The 24,969-nt window shown below is 44.4% G+C and overlaps 1 protein-coding gene across 4 annotated transcripts in view; it reads right to left on the bottom strand.

Annotated features, from left to right (window-relative positions):
* Nucleotides 1–20,727, bottom strand: part of LOC143790285 (uncharacterized) — a 213,488-nt gene extending 192,761 nt beyond the window's left edge. For 2 of the 4 annotated variants that reach the window (XM_077279104.1, XM_077279105.1), the window contains exon 1: nt 20,330–20,719. In XM_077279104.1, coding sequence (XP_077135219.1) covers nt 20,330–20,376 — 47 coding nt within the window. In that variant the 5' untranslated portion in view covers nt 20,377–20,719. Of the gene's footprint in view, nt 1–20,329 lie in introns of all 4 variants that reach the window. The other 2 variants (XM_077279107.1, XM_077279106.1) reach the window with 2 other exon arrangements.
* Nucleotides 20,728–24,969: the final 4,242 nt, after the last annotated feature.

Genomic DNA, 24,969 nt, shown 5'->3' with positions numbered 1-24,969 from the left:
TGGAAACAACCTTGCAAAAATTGAAAAAAAAAAATTGCAACCGTAGGGAAGGAAAGGTAAAATAATCTGCAGCTATTCCTTTTTTTATAGGGATATTCCCAATTATTATAGAATGGTGTAATTCCGCTCAGTTATGGGGTAAATTCTCCTTCATCATTTTTACTGTCAAAGTGGCACTGCTGTACAGGGAGCTGCTCCGTTCACATACATAGGGCTGTGTGGCACTTCCCTACACTGCAGATGGATGACAGTGCTGCTGTGGAGGGGAAAAATGCTGCTGCCCCTGTTCATTTGCAAGGTCCTGACAATCAGACCCCTTCTGAACAGTTAAAAATTATGTTTAATGTTGGGGGATCTCCTATAGGCCGGAGTCACACTACCGTATAATACGGATGAGTGCTATGCGATAAAAAAAAAAAATCGCATAGCACTCGGACCAGTATTCCTCTGTGGGGCAGCGCCCATCACCGTTTTTTTCCTCGGCCCTTTTCAGTGTGCGAAATTTCACTGACACTCGGCCAAGTCTCAGCTCACTCGCACCTATATAAGCCTATGGGTGCGAGTGAGACAACGCACATCACTCGGATATCATCCAAGTTATGTGCGATATACGCTGACCCCGGCAATGGAGGAGATGGAGACATTTTTCCGCCTACTCCGCAACTGTGCTCCGATCCGCTCTGTGCGAGAGGCTCGGAGCACAGATGCATGACACTTGGCTCCTGCTCGCAGCAGAGCAGGAGCCGAGGGTCATTAGCATATCGCATCCTTAGGCTGGAGTCACACACACAAGGTATAAAAAAATAAATCGGTCCGTTTTACACAGACGAGAATCACAGAAATGTTCCCTGAACAGTGATCCGTATGTCATCTGTGTGCAGTGCGAGGATGCAATTTTCTCGCATGTAAGCATCCGTGTGACATCCGTATGGTGAGATTTTCTTGCCGACTTGCAAAATGGACATATAATGGATCCATGGGCTCAAATATTCGTGAAGACATATATACAGTCTATATATATATATATATATATATATATATATATATATATATATATATATATATATATATATATGTCAGTGAGACACATAGCTCTCTGTGTTCATCATCTCATTAAATACATTTAAATTTGACCAGCTTGATTTTCCTGAAATTGCCTGCCCCCCGACAACCAATGTGCGAAAATTTAACATGGGCCAACTAGTACTAATAATACTCCCACCTCTCATCTAACTTGCTCTTTGACAATCTACAATCTGGTTTCCGTCCCCATCACTCAACTGAGACAGCCATGACCAAAATCACTAACAACCTACTTACAGCCAAAGCTAATAGACAATACACTGTACTCCTCCTCCTAGACCTGTCCTCTGCTTTCAACAGTTGACCACTGCCTCCTACTACAGATCCTCTCCTCCTTTGGCATCATAGACCTCGCCCTATCCTGGATCTCCTCATACCTTACCAACCGCACATTCAGCTTCTCTCACTCCCACACTACCTCCTCATCCCATCCTCTCTCTCTGTTGGAGTCCCCAAGGCTCTGTTCTAGGACCCCTACTCTTCTCAATCAATACACTCGGCTTGGGACAACTCATAAAGTCTCATAGATTCCAGTACCACCTTTATGCTGATGACACTCAGATCTACCTTTCTGGCCCAGATGTCACCTCCCTGCTGTCCAGAATCCCGGAGTGTCTATCGGCCATATCCTCCTTCTTCTCCTCTCGCTTCCTCAAACTCAATGTGGACAAATTGGAACTCATCATCTTTCCTCCATCTCATAGATCTTCCTTACCTGACCTATCTATCGCAGTAAAGGACATCACGCTTTCCCCCGTACCAGAAGTCCGCTGCCTCGGAGTAACCCTTGACTCAGTCCATCCTTAACTCTGATGCCCGACTAATTCATCTCTCTCCTCGCTACTCCTCCGCTTCCCCTTCTGCAAATCTCTTCACTGGCTCCCATTCCCTCAGCGTATCCAGTTCAAATTACTAATACTGACCTACAAATCTGTCCATAACCTGTCTCCTCTATATATCTCTGAACTAATCTCCCGATATCTTCCCTCATGTAATCTCCGGTCCTCCCAAGACCTCCTTCTCTCCTCCACACTTATTCGCTCCTCACCCAACCATCTCCAAGACTTCTCCTGAATAGCCCCATCCTCTGGAATTCTTTGCCCCAGCACGTCTGACTATCAACCACATTCGGATCCTTCAGACGGAACCTGAAAACCCACCTCTTCAGGAAAGCCTACAGCCTGCACTGACCCTGCTGCCTCCTCACCACTACCGAAGCTAAAGCCTCACCAACACCGGAGCACCTGCAACCCTCAACCTATTGTCTCCATCCCCACCATCCTGTAGAATGTAAGCCCGCAAGGGCAGGGTCCTCGCACCTCTGTATCAGTCTGTAACTGTTAGTTTGCTTACTGTAAGTGATATCTGTATTTTGTATGTAACCCCTCCTCATGTACAGCACCGTGGAATTAATGGTGCTATATAAATAATTATTAATAATAATAATAATAATAATATTTTTTGCCCAAAAAGTAATGAAGGCATTTTTGAAGCCTTTTTGCTGAATAAATCTAACTTCAATAAACATATACTGTAGACAAAGCATACAGTTGAAACCAGAAGTTTACATACACTATATAAAAAGACACATATCCATGTTTTTCTCAATATCTGACAAAAAAAATCAGATTAAACCTTTCCAGTTTTAGGTCAAATAAGATTACCATAATTATTAGTATTTTCCAAATGCCAGAACAATGAGAGACAGAGAATGTTTTTTTATTACTTACTGCAAAATCAAAAGTTTCCATACATTTCATTAGTATTTGGTGCCATTGCCCTTAAACTGAATGACTTGGGTCAACCGTTTGGGATATCCTTCCACAAGTTTCTCACAACAGTTGGTCAGAATTTGGGCCTACTCCTCCTGACAAAACTGGTGTAACTGATCCAGGTTTGTAGGTCGCCTTGCTTGCACCGGCCTTTTCAGCTTTTCCCATAAATTTTCAATAGGATTGAGATGGCCACTCCAAAACATTGACTTTGTTATCCTTAAGCCACTTTGTTACCATTTTGGCAGTATGCTTCGGGCCATTGTCCGTTTGGAAGACTCATTCCCGCCCAAGCTTTAACTTCCTGGCTGATGTCTTGAGATGTTGCTTCAGTATTGCCACATACTCTTCTTTTCTCATGATGCCATCTATTTTGTGACCTGCACCAGTCCCTTCTGCAACAAAGCAACTCCACAACATGATGCTGCCACCCCTGTTTTTCACAGAGGGAATGGTTTTCTTAGGGTATGTGCACACGTAGGCAGCATCAATAGTAAAAAGTTGGTCACACAGGGTTAATAGCAGCGGTAACGGAGTGCGTTACACCACGGCATAACGTGGTCCGTTAACGCTGTGTGAGCGCTGACTGGAGGGGAGTATGGAGCGGGCACTGACTGCGGGGAGTAAGGGGCGGCCATTTTGCCGCCGGACTGTGCCCGTCGCTGATTGGTCCTGGCAGTTTTGCCGCGACCAATCAGCGACTTGGGATTTCCGTGACAGACAGACAGATGGAAGTGACCCTTAGACAATTATATAGTAGATTACATCGGAACAGGGAGTATACTGTTGGTTTATTATTTTTAATTTTTTTTTTTACAGGTGATCGAGGGCTTCGGGGACTAGGTGATTGGTGAGCATATACTGCAGGGGTCGCCAACCTGTAGCTCGGGAGCCACATGTGGCTCACGGTCCCATGAATTGTGGCTCGCGGCTGTCTGCCAACTTGGTGCATTAGCTCCAGGTTTAGTAAACTGGTATGAAGAGCACAACTCAAAATGGTGAACTTTGTGAGTAGCCCTGCACAGAAGAGCTGATCTGGATATACATCTACTGGTCTTGGGGGTTTAGAGATAATTTAAGTATGGTACTCTGGAGACAGGATGATACTACTGGTCAGAGGAGGTGCTTGAAGCTGGATGTGACTGTGTTGGGAGTGTGTGATGGAAGAATGCTGAATGTGGTGGGGTGTGGTGGGAACCGCTGGATCTTGGTATACTGCTTCGGAGTGATTTGTGTGGAAAAGCTTTGGTTATCATTATACCTGTAATAGGGGCTTTGATTGCCACTACTGTGTGGGGGACAGGAGATGGATGTGTCTCGCGACTCTCCTGCAGAGCTGAATGTGGCTCTCAAGGTCAGAAAGGTTGGGGACCACTGATATACTGTATGTTGTATGTACTGTATGTCTACATGTATGTACTGTATATGTGTGTATGTGTTTTTATTTTCTTTTACACTTGAACACAGTAGCCGGATGATGGGACTACTACTGTCCCATCATCCGGCTACCTGTCACTGTAGCAGGCATAGCCAGATGGGACTAGTAGTCCCATCGGATGATGCCTGCCTACACACAGACCCGCACGCACACAAACACCCCCCCGCACACACACAGATACACACAAACACCCGCATGCACACACAGCCCCGCACATCTTTTCCGCACACACAAAGACACACACCCAGACACACACAAACACCCACACACAGCCCTGCACATCTTCTCTGCACACACAGTCTCCGCCCACACACATAGTCTCCACCCACACTCTCCCCCCTCCCGATCTGCAGCATTTCTCGCAGGCACATCCACAGATCTGTTTTAAATCTGTGTTTTTGCTGCGGATTGGCCTGACACAATGGAAGTCAATGGGTGCAGAAACGCTGCAGATCCGCAAAAAGAATTGACATGTTGCAGGGAAAAAGAAGCTGCGATTCCGCCCCTTTTTTTCCCGCAGCATGTGCACATCAAATGTCAATTTCACATTGACTAATATTGCTTGTGCACTACACTGCGGATTTGAAGCAATTCCAAGCGTCCAAAAACGCATCTAAATCCGCAACGTGTGCACATAGCCTAAGAGTTCCATGCTTCTCCCTTTTTCCTCCAAACGTAACAATGGTCAATATGGCCAAAAAGTCCAATTTTAGTTTCATCAGACCACAGGACATCTCCAAAAATGAGGGTCTATTTTCCTATGTGCATTTGCAAACATGAATCTGGCTTTTTTATGTTTCTTTTGGAGTAATGTCTTCTTCCTAGCAAAGTGGCCTTTCAGCTCATGTTGATCTTACCAGTTTCCGACATCATCTTCACAAGGTCTTTACACACGTGTCGGACCAAAACACGTTCATCTCTGGGACACAGAACCCGTCTCCTTCCTGAGCGTATGATGGCTGGAAATTCCCATCTTGTTTGTACTTGCATATAACTGTACAGATGAAAGAGGCACCTTCAGGTATCTTGAAGTTGTACCCAAGAATGTGCAAGTCCACAATTCTCTTCCTGATATCTTGGCTGATTTCTTGAGACTTTCCCATGATGCTACACAAAGAAGCAGTGTGTTTCAGGTGTGAATTAAAATACATCCACAGATGTATCTCTAATTAACTCAGATGTTGCCAAAAAATCAGAAGCTTTCAAACACATGAGATCATTATATGGGCAGTCCAGAATTGTTTAAAGGTATAGTTATCTCAGTGTATGTAAACTTTTGACTTTGCAGTAAGTAATAAAAATGCCTTAAGGCCCCGTCTCACATAGCGATTTACCAACGATCACGACCAGCGATACGACCTGGCCGTGATCGTTGGTAAGTCGTTGTGTGGTCGCTGGGGAGCTGTCACACAGACAGCTCTCTCCAGCGACCAACGATCAGGGGAACGACTTCGGCATCGTTGAAACTGTCTTCAACGATGCCGAAGTCCCCCTGCAGCACCCGGGTAACCAGGGTAAACATGGGGTTACTAAGCGCAGGGCCGCGCTTAGTAACCCGATGTTTACCCTGGTTACCAAAAAAACAAACAGTACATACTCGCCTTTCGGTGTCCGTCAGGCCCCTTGCCGTCTACTTCCTGCTCTGACTGAGTGCCGCCGTACAGTGAGAGCAGAGCGCAGCGGTGACGTCACCGCTGTGCTGTGCTCTCACTGTACGGCGGCACTCAGTCAGAGCAGGAAGCAGACGGCAAGGGACCTGACGGACATCAGATGGTGAGTATGTAGTGTTTGTTTTTTTTTACATTTACGCTGGTAACCAGGGTAAACATCGGGTTACTAAGCGCGGCCCTGCGCTTAGTAACCCGATGTTTACCCTGGTTACCAGTGAAGACATCGCTGGATCGGTGTCACACACACCGATTCAGCGATGTCAGCGGGACCTCAACGACCAAAAAAAGGTCCAGGCCATTCCGACACGACCAGCGATCTCACAGCAGGGGCCTGATCGCTGGTACGTGTCACACATAGCGAGATCGCTACTGAGGTCGCTGTTGCGTCACAAAACTTGTGACTCAGCAGCGATCTCGCTAGCGATCTCGCTATGTGAGACGGGGCCTTTAACCCCTTAAGCCCCGAGGGTGGTTTGCACGTTAATGACCGGGCCAATTTTTACAATTCTGACCACTGTCCCTTTATGAGGTTATAACTCTGGAACGCTTCAACGGATCTTGGCGATTCTGACATTGTTTTCTCGTGACATATTGTACTTCATGTTAGTGGTAAAATTTCTTCGATATAACTTGCGTTTATTTGTGAAAAAAACGAATATTTGGCAAAAATTTTGAAAATTTCGCAATTTTCCAACTTTGAATTTTTATGCCCTTAAATCACAGACATATGTCACACAAAATACTTAATAAATAACATTTCCCACATGTCTACTTTACATCAGCACAATTTTGGAACCAAATTTTTTTTTTGTGACGGAGTTATAAGGGTTAAAAGTTGACCAGCAATTTCTCATTTTTACAACACCATTTTTTTTTAGGGACCACATCTCATTTGAAGTCATTTTGACGAGTCTATATGATAGAAAATACCCAAGTGTGACACCATTCTAAAAACTGCACCCCTCAAGGTACTCAAAACCACTTTCAAGAAGTTTATTAACCCTTCAGGTGTTTCACAGGAATTTTTGGAATCTTTAAATAAAAATGAACATTTAACTTTTTTTCACACAAAATTTATTTCAGCTCCAATTTGTTTTATTTTACCAAGGGTAACAGGAGAAAATAGACCCCAAAAGTTGTTGTACAATTTGTCCTGAGTACGCTGATACCCCATATGTGGGGGTAAACCACAGTTTGGGCGCATGGCAGAGCTTGGAAGCAAAGGAGCGCCATTTGACTTTTCAATGCAAAATTGACTGGAATTGAGATGGGACGCCATGTTGCATTTGGAGAGCCCCTGATGTGCCTAAACATTGAAACCCCCCACAAGTGACACCATTTTGGAAAGTAGACCCCCTAAGGAACTTATCTAGATGTGTGGTGAGCACTTTGACCCAACAAGTGCTTTACAGAAGTTTATAATGCAGAGCCGTAAAAATAAAAAATCATATTTTTTCACAAAAATTATCTTTTCACCCCAATTTTTTTATTTTCCCAAGGGTGAGAGAAGAAATTGGACCCCAAAAATTGTTGTGCAATTTGTCCTGAGTACGCTGATACCCCATATGTGGGTGTAAACCATTGTTTGGGCGCAGGGCAGAGCTCGGAAGGGAAGGAGCGCCATTTGACTTTTCAATGCAAAATTGACTGGAATTGAGATGGGACGCCATGTTGCATTTAGAGAGCCCTTGATGTGCCTAAACATTGAAACCCCTAACAAGTGACACCATTTTGGAAAGTAGACCCCCTAAGGAACTTATCTAGATGTGTGGTGAGCACTTTGACCCAACAAGTGCTTTACAGAAGTTTATAATGCAGAGCCGTAAAAATAAAAAATCATATTTTTTCACAAAAATGATCTTTTCACCCCCAATTTTTTATTTTCCCAAGGGTAAGAGAAGAAATTGGACCACAAAAGTTGTTGTGCAATTTGTCCTGAGTACACTGATACCCCATATGTGGGTGTAAACCATTGTTTGGGCGCAGGGCAGAGCTCAGAAGGGAAGGAGCGCCATTTGACTTTTCAATGCAAAATTGACTGGAATTGAGATGGGACGCCATGTTGCGTTTGGAGAGCCCCTAATGTGCCTAAACATTGAAACCCCCCACGAGTGACACCATTTTGGAAAGTAGACCCCTTAAGGAACTTATCTAGATGTGTGTTGAGCACTTTGACCCAACAAGTGCTTCACAGAAGTTTATAATGCAGAGCCGTAAAAATAAAAAATCATATTTTTTCACAAAAATGATCTTTTCACCCCCATTTTTTTATTTCCCCAAGGGTAAGAGAAGAAATTAGACCACAAAAGTTGTTGTGCAATTTGTCCTGAGTACGACGATACCCCATATGTGGGTGTAAACCATTGTTTGGGCGCATAGCAGAGCTCAGAAGGGAAGAAGCGCTATTTTACTTTTCAATGCAAAATTGACTGGAATTAAGATGGGATGCCATGTTGCATTTGCAGAGCCCCTGATGTGCCTAAACATTAAACCCCCCCACAAGTGACCCCATATTGGAAACTAGACCCCCCAAGGAACTTATCTAGATGTGTTGTGAGAACTTTGAACCCCCAAGTGTTTCACTACAGTTTATAACGCAGAGCCGTGAAAATAATTTTTTTTTTTTTTTTCACAAAAATGAAATTTAGCCCCCAGTTTTGTATTTTCACAAGGGTATCAGGATAAATTGGACCCTAAAAGTTGTTGTCCAATTTGTCCTGAGTACGCTGATACCCCCTATGTGGGGGGGAACCACTGTTTGGGCGCATGACAGAGCTCGGAAGGGAAGGAGCGCCATTTGGAATTCAGACTTAAATGGATTGGTCTGCAGGCGTCACGTTGCATTTGCAGAGCCCCTGATGTACCCAAACAGTACAAACCCCCCACAAGTGACCCCATATTGGAAACTAGACCCCCCAAGGAACTTATCTAGATGTGTTGTAAGAACTTTGAACCCCCAAGTGTTTCACTACAGTTTATAACGCAGAGCCGTGAAAATAAAAATTATTTTTCTTTTTCACAAAAATGATTTTTTAGCCCCCAGTTTTGTATTTTCACAAGGGTATCAGGATAAATTGGACCCTAAAAGTTGTTGTCCAATTTGTCCTGAGTACGCTGATACCCCCTATGTGGGGGGGAACCACTGTTTGGGCGCATGACAGAGCTCGGAAGGGAAGGAGCGCCATTTGGAATGCAGACTTAAATGGATTGGTCTGCAGGCGTCACGTTGCATTTGCAGAGCCCCTGATGTACCCAAATAGTACAAACCCCCCACAAGTGACCCCATATTGGAAACTAGACCTCCCAAGGAACTTATCTAGATGTGTTGTGAGAACTTTGAACCCCCAAGTGTTTCACTACAGTTTACAACGCAGAGCCGTGAAAATAAAACATATTTTTTTTCCCACAAAAATGATTTTTAGCCCCCCAAATTTTTATTTTCCCAAGGATAACAAGAGAACTTGGACCCCAGAAGTTGTTGTTCAATTTGTCCCTAGTACGCTGATACCCCATATGTTGGGGTAAACCCCTTTTTGGACGCACGGGAGAGCTCGGAAGGGAAGGAGCACTGTTTTACTTTTTCAACGCAGAATTGGCTGGAATTGAGATTGGACGCCATGTCGCGTTTGGAGAGCCCCTGATGTGCCTGAACAGTGGAAACTCCCCAATTCTACCTGAAACCCTACCCCTAACCGTTTACTGAACATTTTCTGACAGTCATAAGTGCCACGTATATAAGTGCCACGTATATAAGTGCCACGTATATAAGTGCCACGTATATAAGTGCCACGTATTTAAGTGCCACGTATTTAAGTGCCACGTATTTAAGTGCCACGTATTTCAGTGCCACGATATTTCAGTGCCACAATATTTCAGTGCCACGTATTTCAGTGCCACGTATTTCAGTGCCACGTATTTCAGGCACTGAAAAATACGTGGCACGTAAATACTTCAGTGCCACGATATTTCAGTGCCACGATATTTCAGTGCCACGTATTTCAGTGCCACGTATTTCAGGCACTGAAAAATACGTGGCACGTAAATACGTGGCACGTAAATACGTGGCACGTAAATACGTGGCACTTAAATACGTGGCACTTAAATACGTGGCACTTAAATACGTGGCCACTGAAATATCGTGGCACTTATATACGTATATACGTATATAAACGTATATTTCAGTGCCACGTATTTCAGTGCCACGTATTTCAGGTTAGGGGTAGGGTTAGGGGTAGGGTTAGGGTTTTTTGTTTTTTTCTTGTTTTCTTGTGTTTTTCTATAAAAACGCATGCGTTTTACCGCGTTTACATGCATTTTTTCACACATGCGGGTTTTTTTAAAAAACGCATGCAGATAAAAACGCAAGTGTGAAACCAGACTAAAAGACGCTTTTTATAGCAAAAAAGTTTTTGCGTCTCCACATTTTGAGACCTATAATTTTTCCACATTTTGGTCCACAGAGTCATGTGAGGTCTTGTTTTTTGCGGGACGAGTTGACGTTTTTATTGGTAACATTTTCGGACACGTGACCATTTTTTATCACTTTTTATTCCGATTTTTGTGAGGCAGAATAACCAAAAACCAGCTATTCATGAATTTCTTTTGGGAGAGGCGTTTATACCGTTCTGCGCTTGGTAAAATTGATAAAGCAGTTTTATTCGTCGGGTCAGTACGATTACAGCGATACCTCATTTATATCATTTTTTTATGTTTTGACGCTTTTATACGATAAAAACTATTTTATAGAAAAAATAATTATTTTGGCATCGCTTTATTCTGAGGACTATAACTTTTTTATTTTTTTGCTGATGATGCTGTATGGCGGCTCGTTTTTTGCGGGACAAGATGACGTTTTCAGCGGTAACATGGTTATTTATATCCGTCTTTTTGATCGCGTGTTATTCCACTTTTTGTTCGGCGGTATGGTAATAAAGCGTTGTTTTTTGCCTCGTTTTTTTTTTTTTTTTCTTACGGTGTTTACTGAAGGGGTTAACTAGTGGGCCAGTTTTATAGGTTGGGTCGTTACGGACGGACGCGGCGATACTAAATATGTGTACTTTTATTGTTTTTGTTTGTTTTTTTAGATAAAGAAATGTATTTATGGGAATAATATTTTTTTTTTTATTATTATTTATTTAGGATTTTTTTTTTTTTTTTTTTACACATGTGGAAATTTTTTTTTTTACTTTTTTACTTTGTCCCAGGGGGGGACCATCACAGATCGCAGATCTGATAGTGTGCACAGCACTCTATCAGATCTGCGATCATACTTTCATCGGAGCAGGCTGCAGCTTTCATCTGCAGCCTGCTCCGACCCGGAAGTGCTCCCTGCAGGACCCGGATACAGCCCCTCGGCCATTTTGGATCCGGGGCCTGCAGGGAGAAGACGTTCGGTACGAGGTGAGTACATCACCTTGTACCGATCGTCTCAGGGAAGCACGCAGGGAGCCCCCTCCCTGCGCGATGCTTCCCTGTACCGCCGGTACACCGCGATCATGTTTGATCGCGGTGTGCCGGGGGTTAATGTGCCGGGGGCGGTCCGTGACCGCTCCTGGCACATAGTGCCGGATGTCAGCTGCGATATGCAGCCGACACCCGGCCGCGATCGGCCGCGCTCCCCCCGTGAGCGCGGCCGATCGCGTATGACGTACTATACCGTCACCGGGAATTAAGGCCCACCCCACCTCGACGGTATAGTACGTCATATGGGATTAAGGGGTTAAAGCATTCTCGCTCTCATTATTCTGGCATTTGGCAAATACTAATAATTAGGGTAATCCTAATTTACCTAATCCTATTGGATTAATAATGGATAGGTGTCTTATTGACACCTCTCCATTATTAACCAGATTTAATGTCACCTTACAATAGCAAGGTGACATTAACCCCTTATTAGCCCATATGCCAATGCTGCAGGGCAGTGGGAAGAGAAAGGCTAAGTTCCAGAATAGGCGCATCTTACAGATGTACCTTTTCTGGGGTGGCTGGGGGCAGATGTTTTTAGCCGGGGGGGATATATAAAAATATAACGGATATGCAATGGTTTACTGTATGTAAACCATGTTTCATATCCTGTCAGGTTTGGTAATGATTTAGCAAAAGCCGACAATTGAATTACCGGCTATTCTGCTATCTCTGTATGAAATATAAATATATATATATATATATATATATATATATATATATATATATATATATACACAGTGCCTACAAGTAGTATTCAACCCCCTGCAGATTTAGCAGGTTTAATAAGATGCAAATAAGTTAGAGCCTTCAAACTTCAAACAAGAGCAGGATTTATTAACAGATGCATAAATCTTACAAACAAAAAAGTTTTGTTACTCAGTTAAATTTTTATAAATTTTAAACATAAAAGTGTGGGTCAATTATTATTCAACCCCTAGGTTTAATATTTTGTGGAATAACCTTTGTTTGCAATTCCAGCTAATAATCGTCTTTTATAAGACCTGATCAGGCCGGCACAGGTCTCTGGAGTTATCTTGGCCCACTCCTCCATGCAGATCTTCTCCAAGTTATCTAGGTTCTTTGGGTGTCTCATGTGGACTTTAATCTTGAGCTCCTTCCACAAGTTTTCAATTGGGTTAAGGTCAGGAGACTGACTAGGCCACTGCAACACCTTGCTTTTTGCCTCTTGAACCAGGCCTTGGTTTTCTTGGCTGTGTGCTTTGGGTCGCTGTCTTGTTGGAAGATGAAATGACGACCCATCTTAAGATCCTTGATGGAGGAGCGGAGGTTCTTGGCCAAAATCTCCAGGTAGGCCGTGCTATCCATCTTCCCATGGATGCGGACCAGATGGCCAGGCCCCTTGGCTGAGAAACAGCCCCACAGCATGATGCTGCCACCACCATGCTTGACTGTAGGGATGGTATTCTTGGGGTCGTATGCAGTGCCATCCAGTCTCCAAACGTCACGTGTGTGGTTGGCACCAAAGATCTCGATCTTGGTCTCATCAGACCAGAGAACCTTGAACCAGTCAGTCTCAGAGTCCTCCAAGTGATCATGAGCAAACTGTAGACGAGCCTTGACATGACGCTTTGAAAGTAAAGGTACCTTACGGGCTCGTCTGGAACGGAGACCATTGTGGTGGAGTACGTTACTTATGGTATTGACTGAAACCAATGTCCCCACTGCCATGAGATCTTCCCGGAGCTCCTTCCTTGTTGTCCTTGGGTTAGCCTTGACTCTTCGGACAAGCCTGGCCTCGGCACAGGAGGAAACTTTCAAAGGCTGTCCAGGCCGTGGAAGGCTAACAGTAGTTCCATAAGCCTTCCACTTCCGGATGATGCTCCCAACAGTGGAGACAGGTAGGCCCAACTCCTTGGAAAGGGTTTTGTACCCCTTGCCAGCCTTGTGACCCTCCACGATCTTGTCTCTGATGGCCTTGGAATGCTCCTTTGTCTTTCCCATGTTGACCATGTTTGAGTGCTGTTCACAAGTTTGGGGAGGGTCTTAAATAGTCAGAAAAGGCTGGAAAAAGAGATAATTAATCCAAACATGTGAAGCTCATTGTTCTTTGTGCCTGAACTACTTCTTAATACTTTAGGGGAACCAAACAGAATTCTGGTGGGTTGAGGGGTTGAATAATAAATGACCCTCTGAAAAAACTTTTCCCAATTTAAAAAAAAAATAAACAAAGAAATAACATTCTTTTTTTTTGCTGCAGTGCATTTCACACTTCCAGGCTGATCTACAGTCCAAATGTCACAATGCCAAGTTAATTCCAAATGTGTAAACCTGCTAAATCTGCAGGGGGTTGAATACTACTTGTAGGCACTGTATATATATATATATATATATATATATATATATATATATATATATATATATATATATATATATATATATATATATATATATATATATATATACTGTATGTCTCACTGATATATATATACATATATATATATATATATATATATATATATATATATATATATATATATATATATATATATATATGACTAAATATGTTTTGAGCCCATGAATCCAGAATCCATTATACGTCCATTTTGCTAGAAGGCGAGAAAATCTCGCCATACGGATGCCATACTGATGTCACACGGATGCTTAGATGTGAGAAAATCGCATCTTCGCACTGCACACGGATGACATACGGATCACTGTTCAAGGAACATTTCTGCGATTCTCGTCCATTTTTACAGCTTAAGACTTGACAGTGTCAAGTTTTGAGTCGATTCCACAAGGTAGTTTCACTTTGCTGTTTTTTTCTTTTAAACTTTTCAAGGTTTTTAAAACTTTGTTAAGAAAATGCTTTGAAAAGTTCTTGTATGAACATTAAAGGCCATGCTCACACTTTGCGGTTTTTACCGCGGATCCGCGGCGATTTTGATGCTGCGGGTCCGCAGCAGTTTCCATAGCGTTTACATTAACATGTAAACCCTATGGAAACCGCAAACCGCAGTGCACATGCTGCGGGAAAAACCGCGCAGAAACGCAGCGGTTTAAAACCCGCAGCATGTCACTTCTTTGTGCAGAATCGCAGCGATTCTGCACCCATAGAAATACATTGAACCGCTTACTTCCCGCATGGGGCTGTGCCCACGTTGCGGGAAGTAAGCGGATAATGTGCGGGTGGTACCCAGGGTGGAGGAGAGGAGACTCTCCTCCAGGCCCTGGGAACCATAAATAGTGTAAAAAAAAAGAATTAAAATAAAAAATTATGTTATACTCACCTCACAGCGCTGCACGCGGCCGTCCGGTCTTCGGTTTGCTGTGCGAGCAGGACCTGTGGTGACGTCGCGGTCACATGACCGTGATGACGCCGCGGTCACATGACCGTGACGTCACGAAGGTCCTTCTCGGCACAGCATCTTTGGAATTGGAGCGCCGCGTGCAGCGCCGAGGAGATCCGGACATCGGAGGGTGAGTATAACCAATTTTTATTATTTTTATCATTACTATTGATGCTGCATATTGCTGCATATGCAGCATCAATAGTACAGGAGTAATCCCGCAGCGGAAACCGCGGAACAAACCGCGATAAATCTGCAGGGATAACCGCAGCGGTTTTGCCCTGCAGATTTATCAATTCCGCTGCGGGATAAACCTGCAGAGCACACCGCAAAGTGTGAACATGGCCTAAAGTCAATTTTCAATGGAAATCTATGGTGCGGAGGGGGTGTGGTTTGCCAAGGGACAGGAGTGGACGTGCTTTTGCAGTGCTCCTGCTAATCCCTTAATTGCTACTAATTTAGCCTACTCAAACGTGGATTTTTGGACTCCTCAACACACAAGAACATGCCAAGAAGGAGAGGAGACAGGGAAAAAGCGGGCACACCGACTAAAACTCCCTCATTGTGGCGGAGAGGTCTCCAGGAGGAATTCAATGGCGGCAGGCTTCCCTTTGAGGAAGGAAGTAGTTCCGGCGGTGAAAACAGTGGAGCTGCTGGCCGAAGACTGGCGGGCCTGCAGCCCCAAAGAAAACCTACCACAGCCCGGACAGGTGAGTGGAAAACCCCTGCCCCCGCCTCATCCCTGGAGAAGACTGAAGGTGAACCGACAAGAAGCAGAGTGACCGCGGACATCTACTCTGCAAGGACGCGGCGGAAGGATATTACAAGCTGCCCAGCGATGACTGCAACAAGAATCCCCGCCCCCATCTGGACATCGTGGCCGAGCGGTGAAGAAAGCAAGGAGCACCGAGAGATCTCCCCTGCACCGCAAGCTACAGCGATGACAGGAGAGCTAAGAGACGGCACACCGACAGCACAGAAGCCCGGCCGCGGAGTGATTTCCCTGACGCGACGCAACACTCTAAGGTACGATGCACAGGAGTTCGTACCCGGAAGTGAAGGGGGCCGAAAGTGTCAGATGCTGGGAGCGGCTGAGGGGGACAGTGGAGTCGAGGAGCAGCGGCGAGGTCATTTTGCAGATCATCATGCAGAGGGTGAACACTATAAACACCGCACATCTCCCCAGCATGGGGGGGAGAATGTATCCCCTACACACCACGCCGAGGGGGAGCATTTAAAGCGCCGCACATCTCCCCAGTACAGGGGGAGAAACTATACCCTGCACAACATGACAAGGGAGAGCTTTTTAAGCGCCGCACATCACCCCAGTACGGTGGGGAGAAACCATTCCCAGGAGGGAGAAACGGCAATAAATATAACCCACCAGATTGGGTTAGACTCTTTCAGGATGGGGCAGACTCGTACCCACAAAAAGGGCACTGCTTATGGGACAAGTCACCATCATCATCATCATCAGTGCTGGGTCATAATGAGGAGGAGATGCTTTCACTGGAGCTGGGGATCCAGCTCAACACCACCAATGACTGTCTGCCCTCAAAAAATAAGTCCAAACAGCGTGGGAATAAATCCACTTTAAGCAGTAAAACAACAGAGCAATCTGCATTGTTGTCCAAATCACTTATAGAGTCGCTCACCTCACGCTTTGAGAAGAAACTTGAGACCCTTGATAATGGGAAAGGTGGCAATCAGACCAATACTGACATTTTCCTGGATACGCCAATGTCACCAATAGCTGATAAACGTGTAGACGCTGACAACCATACGGACTCCTCAGCTTCCTCAGACCAAATCTATAATGATTCCTCTGACTACTTTGATTATGAGGGCTCAGACGTGTACTCAAAGGGGCCCAGCGACATTGAGGAATCGAGCGGTTCAGATGATATGTCAAAAATCTCGCACGCTAGCGACATGGAACAGGAGCAGTCTTGCCCTGAGGTCCCTGACTTCTCCCTGATTGATGGAGTCTCAGCCTCTGACAGCCACCCATCAGCGAAATTCATGGTCAACATATGTGAAGCTCTCCTAATATCTATGGACCAAAAAGGAATCAGAATTTCCGAAAAAATCTTTAAAAAACGTTGTAAAAACATCTTTTCTCAAATAAGTGCTGTCCCGCTCTCCGACGTTCACATGACCTCTGACAAATCTCCCAACACTCCGAAAATGTCCAAACCTTCAGGTAATCATCACAAGCTGGCGTCTTTTAAAAAGGCAAGGGACGACTCTGTGCGATCGGATCCTCTGGTCAATCTAAAAAATGATATAAATTCTTTCAAAAATAAATTAACAGACTTCGAGAACTTTAAAAGGAAAAATAACTTAAAAGTCCGAGGCATCCCGGAATCAGTGGGGAAATCTCAGCTGGGAGACTACGTCTCCTCTATTATATCTCACATGCTCCCCGAAACTAAAGGGAAAAACTTAATTGTGAAAGCATTCAGGATACGAAGACCGCCCTCTCTCCCGCCGGATATAGCCGCAGATGTCATCGTTTCTCTCTATCCAAATTGGCTAAGAGACTCCTTACTCGACATCGCAAGGGAGCAAAGGTTTATCTCTTCTCCATACGGTCACTTGACCTTATACAGGGATCTGTGTAAGGATACCATGCAAAAACGGAAAATGTTCCAGTATACCACCAATAGACTGCAACAGGCTGGAATACAATATAATTGGCACCAGTTCTCTAGTCTAAGATTCTTCTTTGCGACAAAATGGCGTACATTTACTTCTCCGGAAGAGGCGGTGGACTTTCTAAACTGCGCGGGTATTGGTCCTCCCGGATCTTCTTCTAGCCCCAATTCCAAACCCAAACTAAACTCTTGAACTTTCCTGTTCTCCTCTCTTTATAGTCCACGTCACAACATGTGATTAAACCGAACGTTTTGCCCAATAAAGTCCGCGGACCATTGACAATGGTCCGGCTTTGACAGGCTTTCATATATTAACCAACTCCTATAATTATCCCTAGTAAAGCTGCCGTGAAGGGAGCATACAAAACACCAAAAAGAAAAAATTCTTCACATGAAGGCAACACCATAAAAAATTAATATAATCTTTATTGAAATACACAACACATGTTGCAATAAAATATTGGCGGGTAGGGTACACAGAACACAGGACAAAAGGTGGGTAACCCAAAATACAGCTCCATAAGTAACTCAATAAAATAAGTAAAAAAGTGCAAATGTGCAGTTACTCATATATGACACACGTCATAAAAGTACATAGCAGTATAACCATTATTACTACTAAGGCAAAGTAGGCCAGTAAAGTGACAGTGTGCAAAAAATAACATATAGATATACTACAGAAGAGCAGACAGTGGCATGAGTATTAATATTTACCAGTAGGAGCGTTCCTGGGGACCCACCACACCCGACGCGCGTTTCGCACCGAAATGCTTTCGGTGCGAAACGCGCGTCGGGTGTGGTGGGTCCCCAGGAACGCTCCTACTGGTAAATATTAATACTCATGCCACTGTCTGCTCTTATGTAGTATATCTATATGTTATTTTTTGCACACTGTCACTTTACTGGCCTACTTTGCCTTAGTAGTAATAATGGTTATACTGCTATGTACTTTTATGACGTGTGTCATATATGAGTAACTGCACATTTTCACTTTTTTACTTATTTTATTGAGTTACTTATGGAGCTGTATTTTGGGTTACCCACCTTTTGTCCTGTGTTCTGTGTACCCTACCCGCCAATATTTTATTGCAACATGTGTTGTGTATTTCAATAAAGATTATATTAATTTTTTATGGTGTTGCCTTCATGTGAAGGCTTTCATATATTCCCTATAGTCACGTCAAAATGGCTACAAATCTTTTACAGGGTTTGCTACGTGGTGTTACCTACTTTATTACACAGTGTTATATATAGCGGCAGCTGCTGATTTAAACCAATTTTGGTAATTATAGCCTTATAGCCTTCTACAACTTCAAAGTTATTATAATCGTCCGATACTATATAGTATAAGAGAGTTACACATAACATTATGCATATTTCAATCTCAAGTATTATTTCTACGCTACTTCTACCTTGTTAATTTCTACAGAACTATGTGATTGCTTGTCTCCCCTATTGTATAGGGGTCCTTTCCGATTCTCATATCCCTTTCCCCACCTTCCTCCCCTCCCTAGCCTACCCTTCCCGGTTAAAATTTAAAATTTAATAAAATCTGTTGGAAAAGGAAATCTATGGTGCGGCTCAACTTTGAAATCCTTGTAAAACATCTCTGTGTGAACATATCCTTATCATATGTGCACACGACATCTTTTTCTGGAGGGCGAACCCACTGAGATTTTCAAGAGGAAAATGCTTCCGAAAACGCCATTTTTGTTTTTGCTGATATGACTGTCTTTATTGTTTTTTTGGTCAATTTCGGAGTGCTTTTAGAATGTCTTTTGTCAGTCGGCAGTTTTTTTTTGAGCATTTTACCAATGATTTTGGGGCGTCTTTTGCGCTTGGGTTTTTCTGGATGTTTTTGGACTCCAGAAACCAGAGATGATGGAGAAAATGTTCAAACAGACGCCTGGTAATCTTTGGAGCTTTCCTATTGACTTGTGTTGTAAAGTATAGAGTGTCTTCGGAGTGGAAGACGCCTGAAGAATGATCAAGGCGCTTCTTTTAACCACTTGGCCTTCTTTGGAAACCTGAAGCAGTAACGGTAAGTGCACACGTTGTGATTTGCCTGCGGATCCGCAGTGGATTAGCTGCTGCGGATTCTCATCAGTTTTCCATGTGTTGTACCGTACCATGTAAACCTATGGAAAACCAAATCTGCAGTGCACATACTGCGGAAAATTCCACGCGGAAACATTGAGGTTTATTTTCCGCAGCATGTCAATTCTTTGTGCGGATTACGCAGCATTTTACACCTGCTCCTCAATAGAAATCCGCAGGTGTTAAAACGCAAGTGAAATCCGCACAAAAAACGCTGGAAATCTGTGGGTAATCCGCAGGAAAATTGCACTGCGTTTTACTTGCAGATTTTTCAAAAACTGAGTGGAAAAATCTGCAACGTGGGCACATAGCCTAAGAGACACTCAAGAGATTGAGCATGCCAACAGGAAGTCATTATTACACAGAAATGCCGATGATCATGCTTTTAAGCATTTATTTTGCGTGTTCAGAGTGGAATCTGCCTAAAGACGTTGTGTGCCTAAGTCCTAAAGGAGCAGAACAGTCTTGGGCAGATGCCATAAATGCAGAGATATTCTCCCCCTAGAAAGCCCCCTGCACATATGGCAGCCAATGAACCTCAACTATATTTTTATGGGAGATTTGTTGGGGTCTACAGAAGAAAGCTCTATGCAGCCCACCCATGAGTTGTAATAGAGCCCTAACTATGTGCATGAGCCCCAACCCTGACAGACTGAAGCCCCCTACACAGCAGACAGCTGCTGCAGGCTGTATACAGGGCAGATCAGCGCCATGTATACTGTACATATCACCAGACACTAGGAAATGCCCAAGGGCTGTGCACTACAACTCTCAGCATGCAAACACACAGGGAGAGCCACAAGTTGTAAACTGCTGCTAAGCTACAGAGGGAATTTACCATTCCTTGACTGCCTTGAATATGTCAGCCGCGCTGCTGCCTTCCATGCCGGGGGCTTTCCTGGGGTACCACAAGTCCCAGCAGTCAGTGTAGCACAAGGGGATGCCGCGAGTCTCCGCTGTGAGGTGAAAAGGAGTGTCCTCTTCCCGACGGCGCTCGGTGTGTGAAGAGAGTCGGTGCCGGCGGCCGCAGCTGTGGACAAGTTCTCTGCGTACAACTCTTCCTGTCAGCACCGAGTCCCGGCGTTATCTCCAGGGGAGAGGGTCACATGGCAACAGCTGCTGTAGCTATACGTGTGTGTGTGTCTCTATGTGTGTGTATGTCTGTGTGTGTCTGTGTCTGTGTGTATCTGTGTGTGTGTATGTATGTAGCATGGGAAGAGCGGAGGAGGACACAATAGGCAGGCGGCTCCTATAATTATAGGTTCACGTGTCACTGCATTCATTGTTCAGACCTGTGCACTGCCCCTGTGCACTGCTCCTGTATACTACACCTCCTGTATACTGTCCCTCCTGTATTCTACACCTCCTGTATACTACACCTCCTGTATACTGTCCCTCCTGTATTCTACACCTCCTGTATACTGTCCCTCCTGTATTCTACACCTCCTGTATACTGTCCCTCCTGTATTCTACACCTCCTGTATACTACACCTCCTGTATACTGTCCCTCCTGTATTCTACACCTCCTGTATACTGTCCCTCCTGTATACTACCCCTCCTATATACTGTCCCTCCCGTATTCTACACCTCCTGTATACTACCCCTCCTATATACTGTCCCTCCTGTATACTACACCTCCTGTATACTGTCCCTCCTGTATACTTTACCTCCTGTATACTGTCCCTCCTTTATACTACACCTCCTGTATACTGCTCCTATATACCATCCCTCCTGTATACTGCTCCTGTATACTGTCCCTCCTGTATACTACACCTCCTGTATACTGCCCCCCTGTATGCTACACCTCTTGTATACTGTCCCTCCTGTATACTGTCCCTCCTGTATACTGTACCTCCTGTATACTGTCCCTCCTTATACTACACCTCCTGTATACTGCTCCTATATACTGTCCCTCCTGTATACTGCTCCTGTATACTGTCCCTCCTGTATACTACACCTCCTGTATACTACACCTCCTGCATACTACACCTCCTGTATACTACACCTCCTGTATACTGTCCCTCCTGTATACTGCTCCTGTATACTGTCCCTCCTGTATATTACACCTCCTGTATACCACCTCTCCTGTATACTGTCCCTCCTGTATACTACACTTGTATACTACACCTCCTGTATACTACACCTCCTGCATATTACACCTCCTGTATACTGTCCCTCCTGTATACTGTACCTCCTGTATACTGTCCCTCCTGTATATTACACCTCCTGAATACCACCTCTCCTGTATACTGTCCCTCCTGTATACTACACCTGTATACTACACCTCCTGTATACTGCCCCCCTGTATGCTACACCTCTTGTATACTGTCCCTCCTGTATACTGTCCCTCCTGTATACTGTCCCTCCTGTATACTGTCCCTCCTTATACTACACCTCCTGTATACTGTCCCTCCTGTATACTACACTTGTATACTACACCTCCTGTATACTACACCTCCTGCATATTACACCTCCTGTATACTGTCCCTCCTGTATACTGTACCTCCTGTATACTGTCCCTCCTGTATATTACACCTCCTGAATACCACCTCTCCTGTATACTGTCCCTCCTGTATACTACACCTGTATACTACACCTCCTGTATACTGCCCCCCTGTATGCTACACCTCTTGTATACTGTCCCTCCTGTATACTGTCCCTCCTGTATACTGTCCCTCCTGTATACTGTACCTCCTGTATACTGTCCCTCCTTATACTACACCTCCTGTATACTGTCCCTCCTGTATACTGTCCCTCCTGTATACTGCTCCTGTATACTGTCCCTCCTGTATATTACACCTCCTGTATACCACCTCTCCTGTATACTGTCCCTCCTGTATACTACACCTCCTGTATACTGTCCCTCCTGTATATTACACCTCCTGTATACCACCTCTCCTGTATACTGTCCCTCCTGTATACTACACCTCCGGTATACTACACCTCCTGTATACTACACCTCCTGCATATTACACCTCCTGTATACTGTCCCTCCTGTATACTGCTCCTGTATACTACACCTCCTGTATAACACCTCTCCTGTATACTGTCCCTCCTGTATACTACACCTCCTGTATACTGTCCCTCCTGTATATTACACCTCCTGTATAACACCTCTCCTGTATACTGTCCCTCCTGTATACTACACCTCCTGTATACTACACCTCCTGCATATTACACCTCCTGTATACTGTCCCTCCTGTATACTGCTCCTGTATACTACACCTCCTGTATAACACCTCTCCTGTATACTGTCCCTCCTGTATACTACACCTCCTGTATACTGTCCCTCCTGTATATTACACCTCCTGTATACCACCTCTCCTGTATACTGTCCCTCCTGTATACTACACCTCCTGTATACTACACCTCCTGCATATTACACCTCCTGTATACTGTCCCTCCTGTATACTGCTCCTGTATACTACACCTCCTGTATAACACCTCTCCTGTATACTGTCCCTCCTGTATACTACACCTCCTGTATACTACACCTCCTGCATATTACACCTCCTGTATACTGTCCCTCCTGTATACTGCTCCTGTATACTACACCTCTTGTACACTTATACATATTAGTCCATAGACAAATCAAGGGAACACATTCAATAATGATGAACACACAAGGACCTCCCCAAAGAACTTAAGAGAAGCCACAATGAATGTAGAGTTCAAAAACATGTACTTTATTTATATCAAAAGATAAAAAAGCCTCAAGCTATTAAATACAATCCATACATGATGAAAAGGTGCCTCCAATCTAAAGAACAGATCACGTGTTAATCATACACTGATGCCTATATATAGACAACTGTACAGTATATATTGAAGCAGACCACAAAGTGGCTATATGCCATATAACTCGAAATGATGGTAATAGATAATATGTATGAGAAAACCTAAAGGGAAAACCCCCATATAAAAAGTGCTAAGTGCATAAATCAAAGCAGCCATGCAACAGGTAATCTATAGAAAGGCTACGGGTAATAGTACCAGGGTAATACCCTACTATTGGTACTTACTGTCCCAATGAAAACATCTAAGCACGTGCCTCTAATGCTGCGGTATATTGGCAAAGTATTGGAAACCTCAAAACATATTTACCCCAGTGAGATAACATGGACCTGAGCAGACCCCTACGCGCGTTTCGATGAATTCTTCTTCCGGGGGCGTGTTCTTCCCCATGTATAGTTTGTATTTAATAGCTTGAGGCTTTTTTATCTTTTGATATAAATAAAGTACGTTTTTGAACTCTACATTCATTGTGGCCTGTCTTAAGTTCTTTGGGGAGGTCCTTGTGTGTTCACCTCCTGTATACTGCCTAATACTGTATACTGCTCATCCTATATACTGCCCCTCCTGTATACTGCTCCTCCTGTATACTGCCCCTCCTGTATACTGTGCTTGTTCTGTATTCTGCTCCTCCTATATAATGCTTCTCTATAAACCGTGCTTCTACTGTACACTACTCATCCTGTGTACCAAGCTCCTGTATACTACTCCTCATGAAAACTGCTCTCCTACTGTATACTGCCCCTCCTGTGTATTGCTCCTCCTGTGAACTGCCCCTCCTGTATACTGCTCATCCTGTGTACTGCTCCTCCTGTGTACTGCCCCTCCTGTATACTACACTTCCTGTGTACTGATCCTCCTGTGTTCTGCCCCTCCTGTATACTGCTCATCCTGTATAGTGCCCCTCCTGTATACTGCTCCTCCTGTATACTGCCTCTCCTGTATACTGTGCTTGTTCTGTATTCTGCTCCTCCTATATAATGCTTCTCTATAAACCGCGATTCTACTGTACACTACTCATCCTGTGTACCAAGCTCCTGTATACTACTCGTCATGCAAACTGCTCTCTTACTGTATACTGCTCCTCATGTATACTGCTCTCCTACTTTATACTGCTTCTACTGTATACTGCTTCTCCTATTTAATACTTCTCCTGTATACTGCTCTCCTACTGTATACTGCTCCTCCTGTCTTCCGCGCTCCTTCTGTTCACTGATCCTCCTGTATACTAGTAGATTATAAATAATACTTCTCTATTGCAGAGTAGTGTGTCTGTCAGTCAATTACTGACAGGCATCTTATTGGGCCAAGCCTAAGGCTAGGGTCACATTGCGTTATGTGACCGCGTTTAACGGACTACGTTACACCGCGGCATAACGCGGTGTTAACGTAGTCCGTTAACGCCACCATAGCCTGTAATGGTGAGCGCGTCGCTAGCGCCCGCCCACATTGGGCGTGCGCTAGCGATGTCGCGTCATTTGAGTGACGGACCTCGGACGCTGCTTGCAGCGTCCGCGGCGCGCCCGAGGTCCGTTCCTCGCTAGTGCAGATCGGGGATCTGCGCTAGCGGGGACACCGAACGCGGACCCTAGGGAAGCATTGCGTTAGCGCAACCCGCTAGCGCTATGCGCTAAACGGATTGCCCTAACGCAATGTGAACCTAGCCTAATAGATATGTTCATGACA

This window comes from Ranitomeya variabilis, chromosome 1 (assembly GCF_051348905.1).
Source record: "Ranitomeya variabilis isolate aRanVar5 chromosome 1, aRanVar5.hap1, whole genome shotgun sequence".
Classification (NCBI taxonomy): domain Eukaryota; kingdom Metazoa; phylum Chordata; class Amphibia; order Anura; family Dendrobatidae; genus Ranitomeya; species Ranitomeya variabilis.
This window is presented reverse-complemented; position numbering and strand designations above follow the sequence as displayed.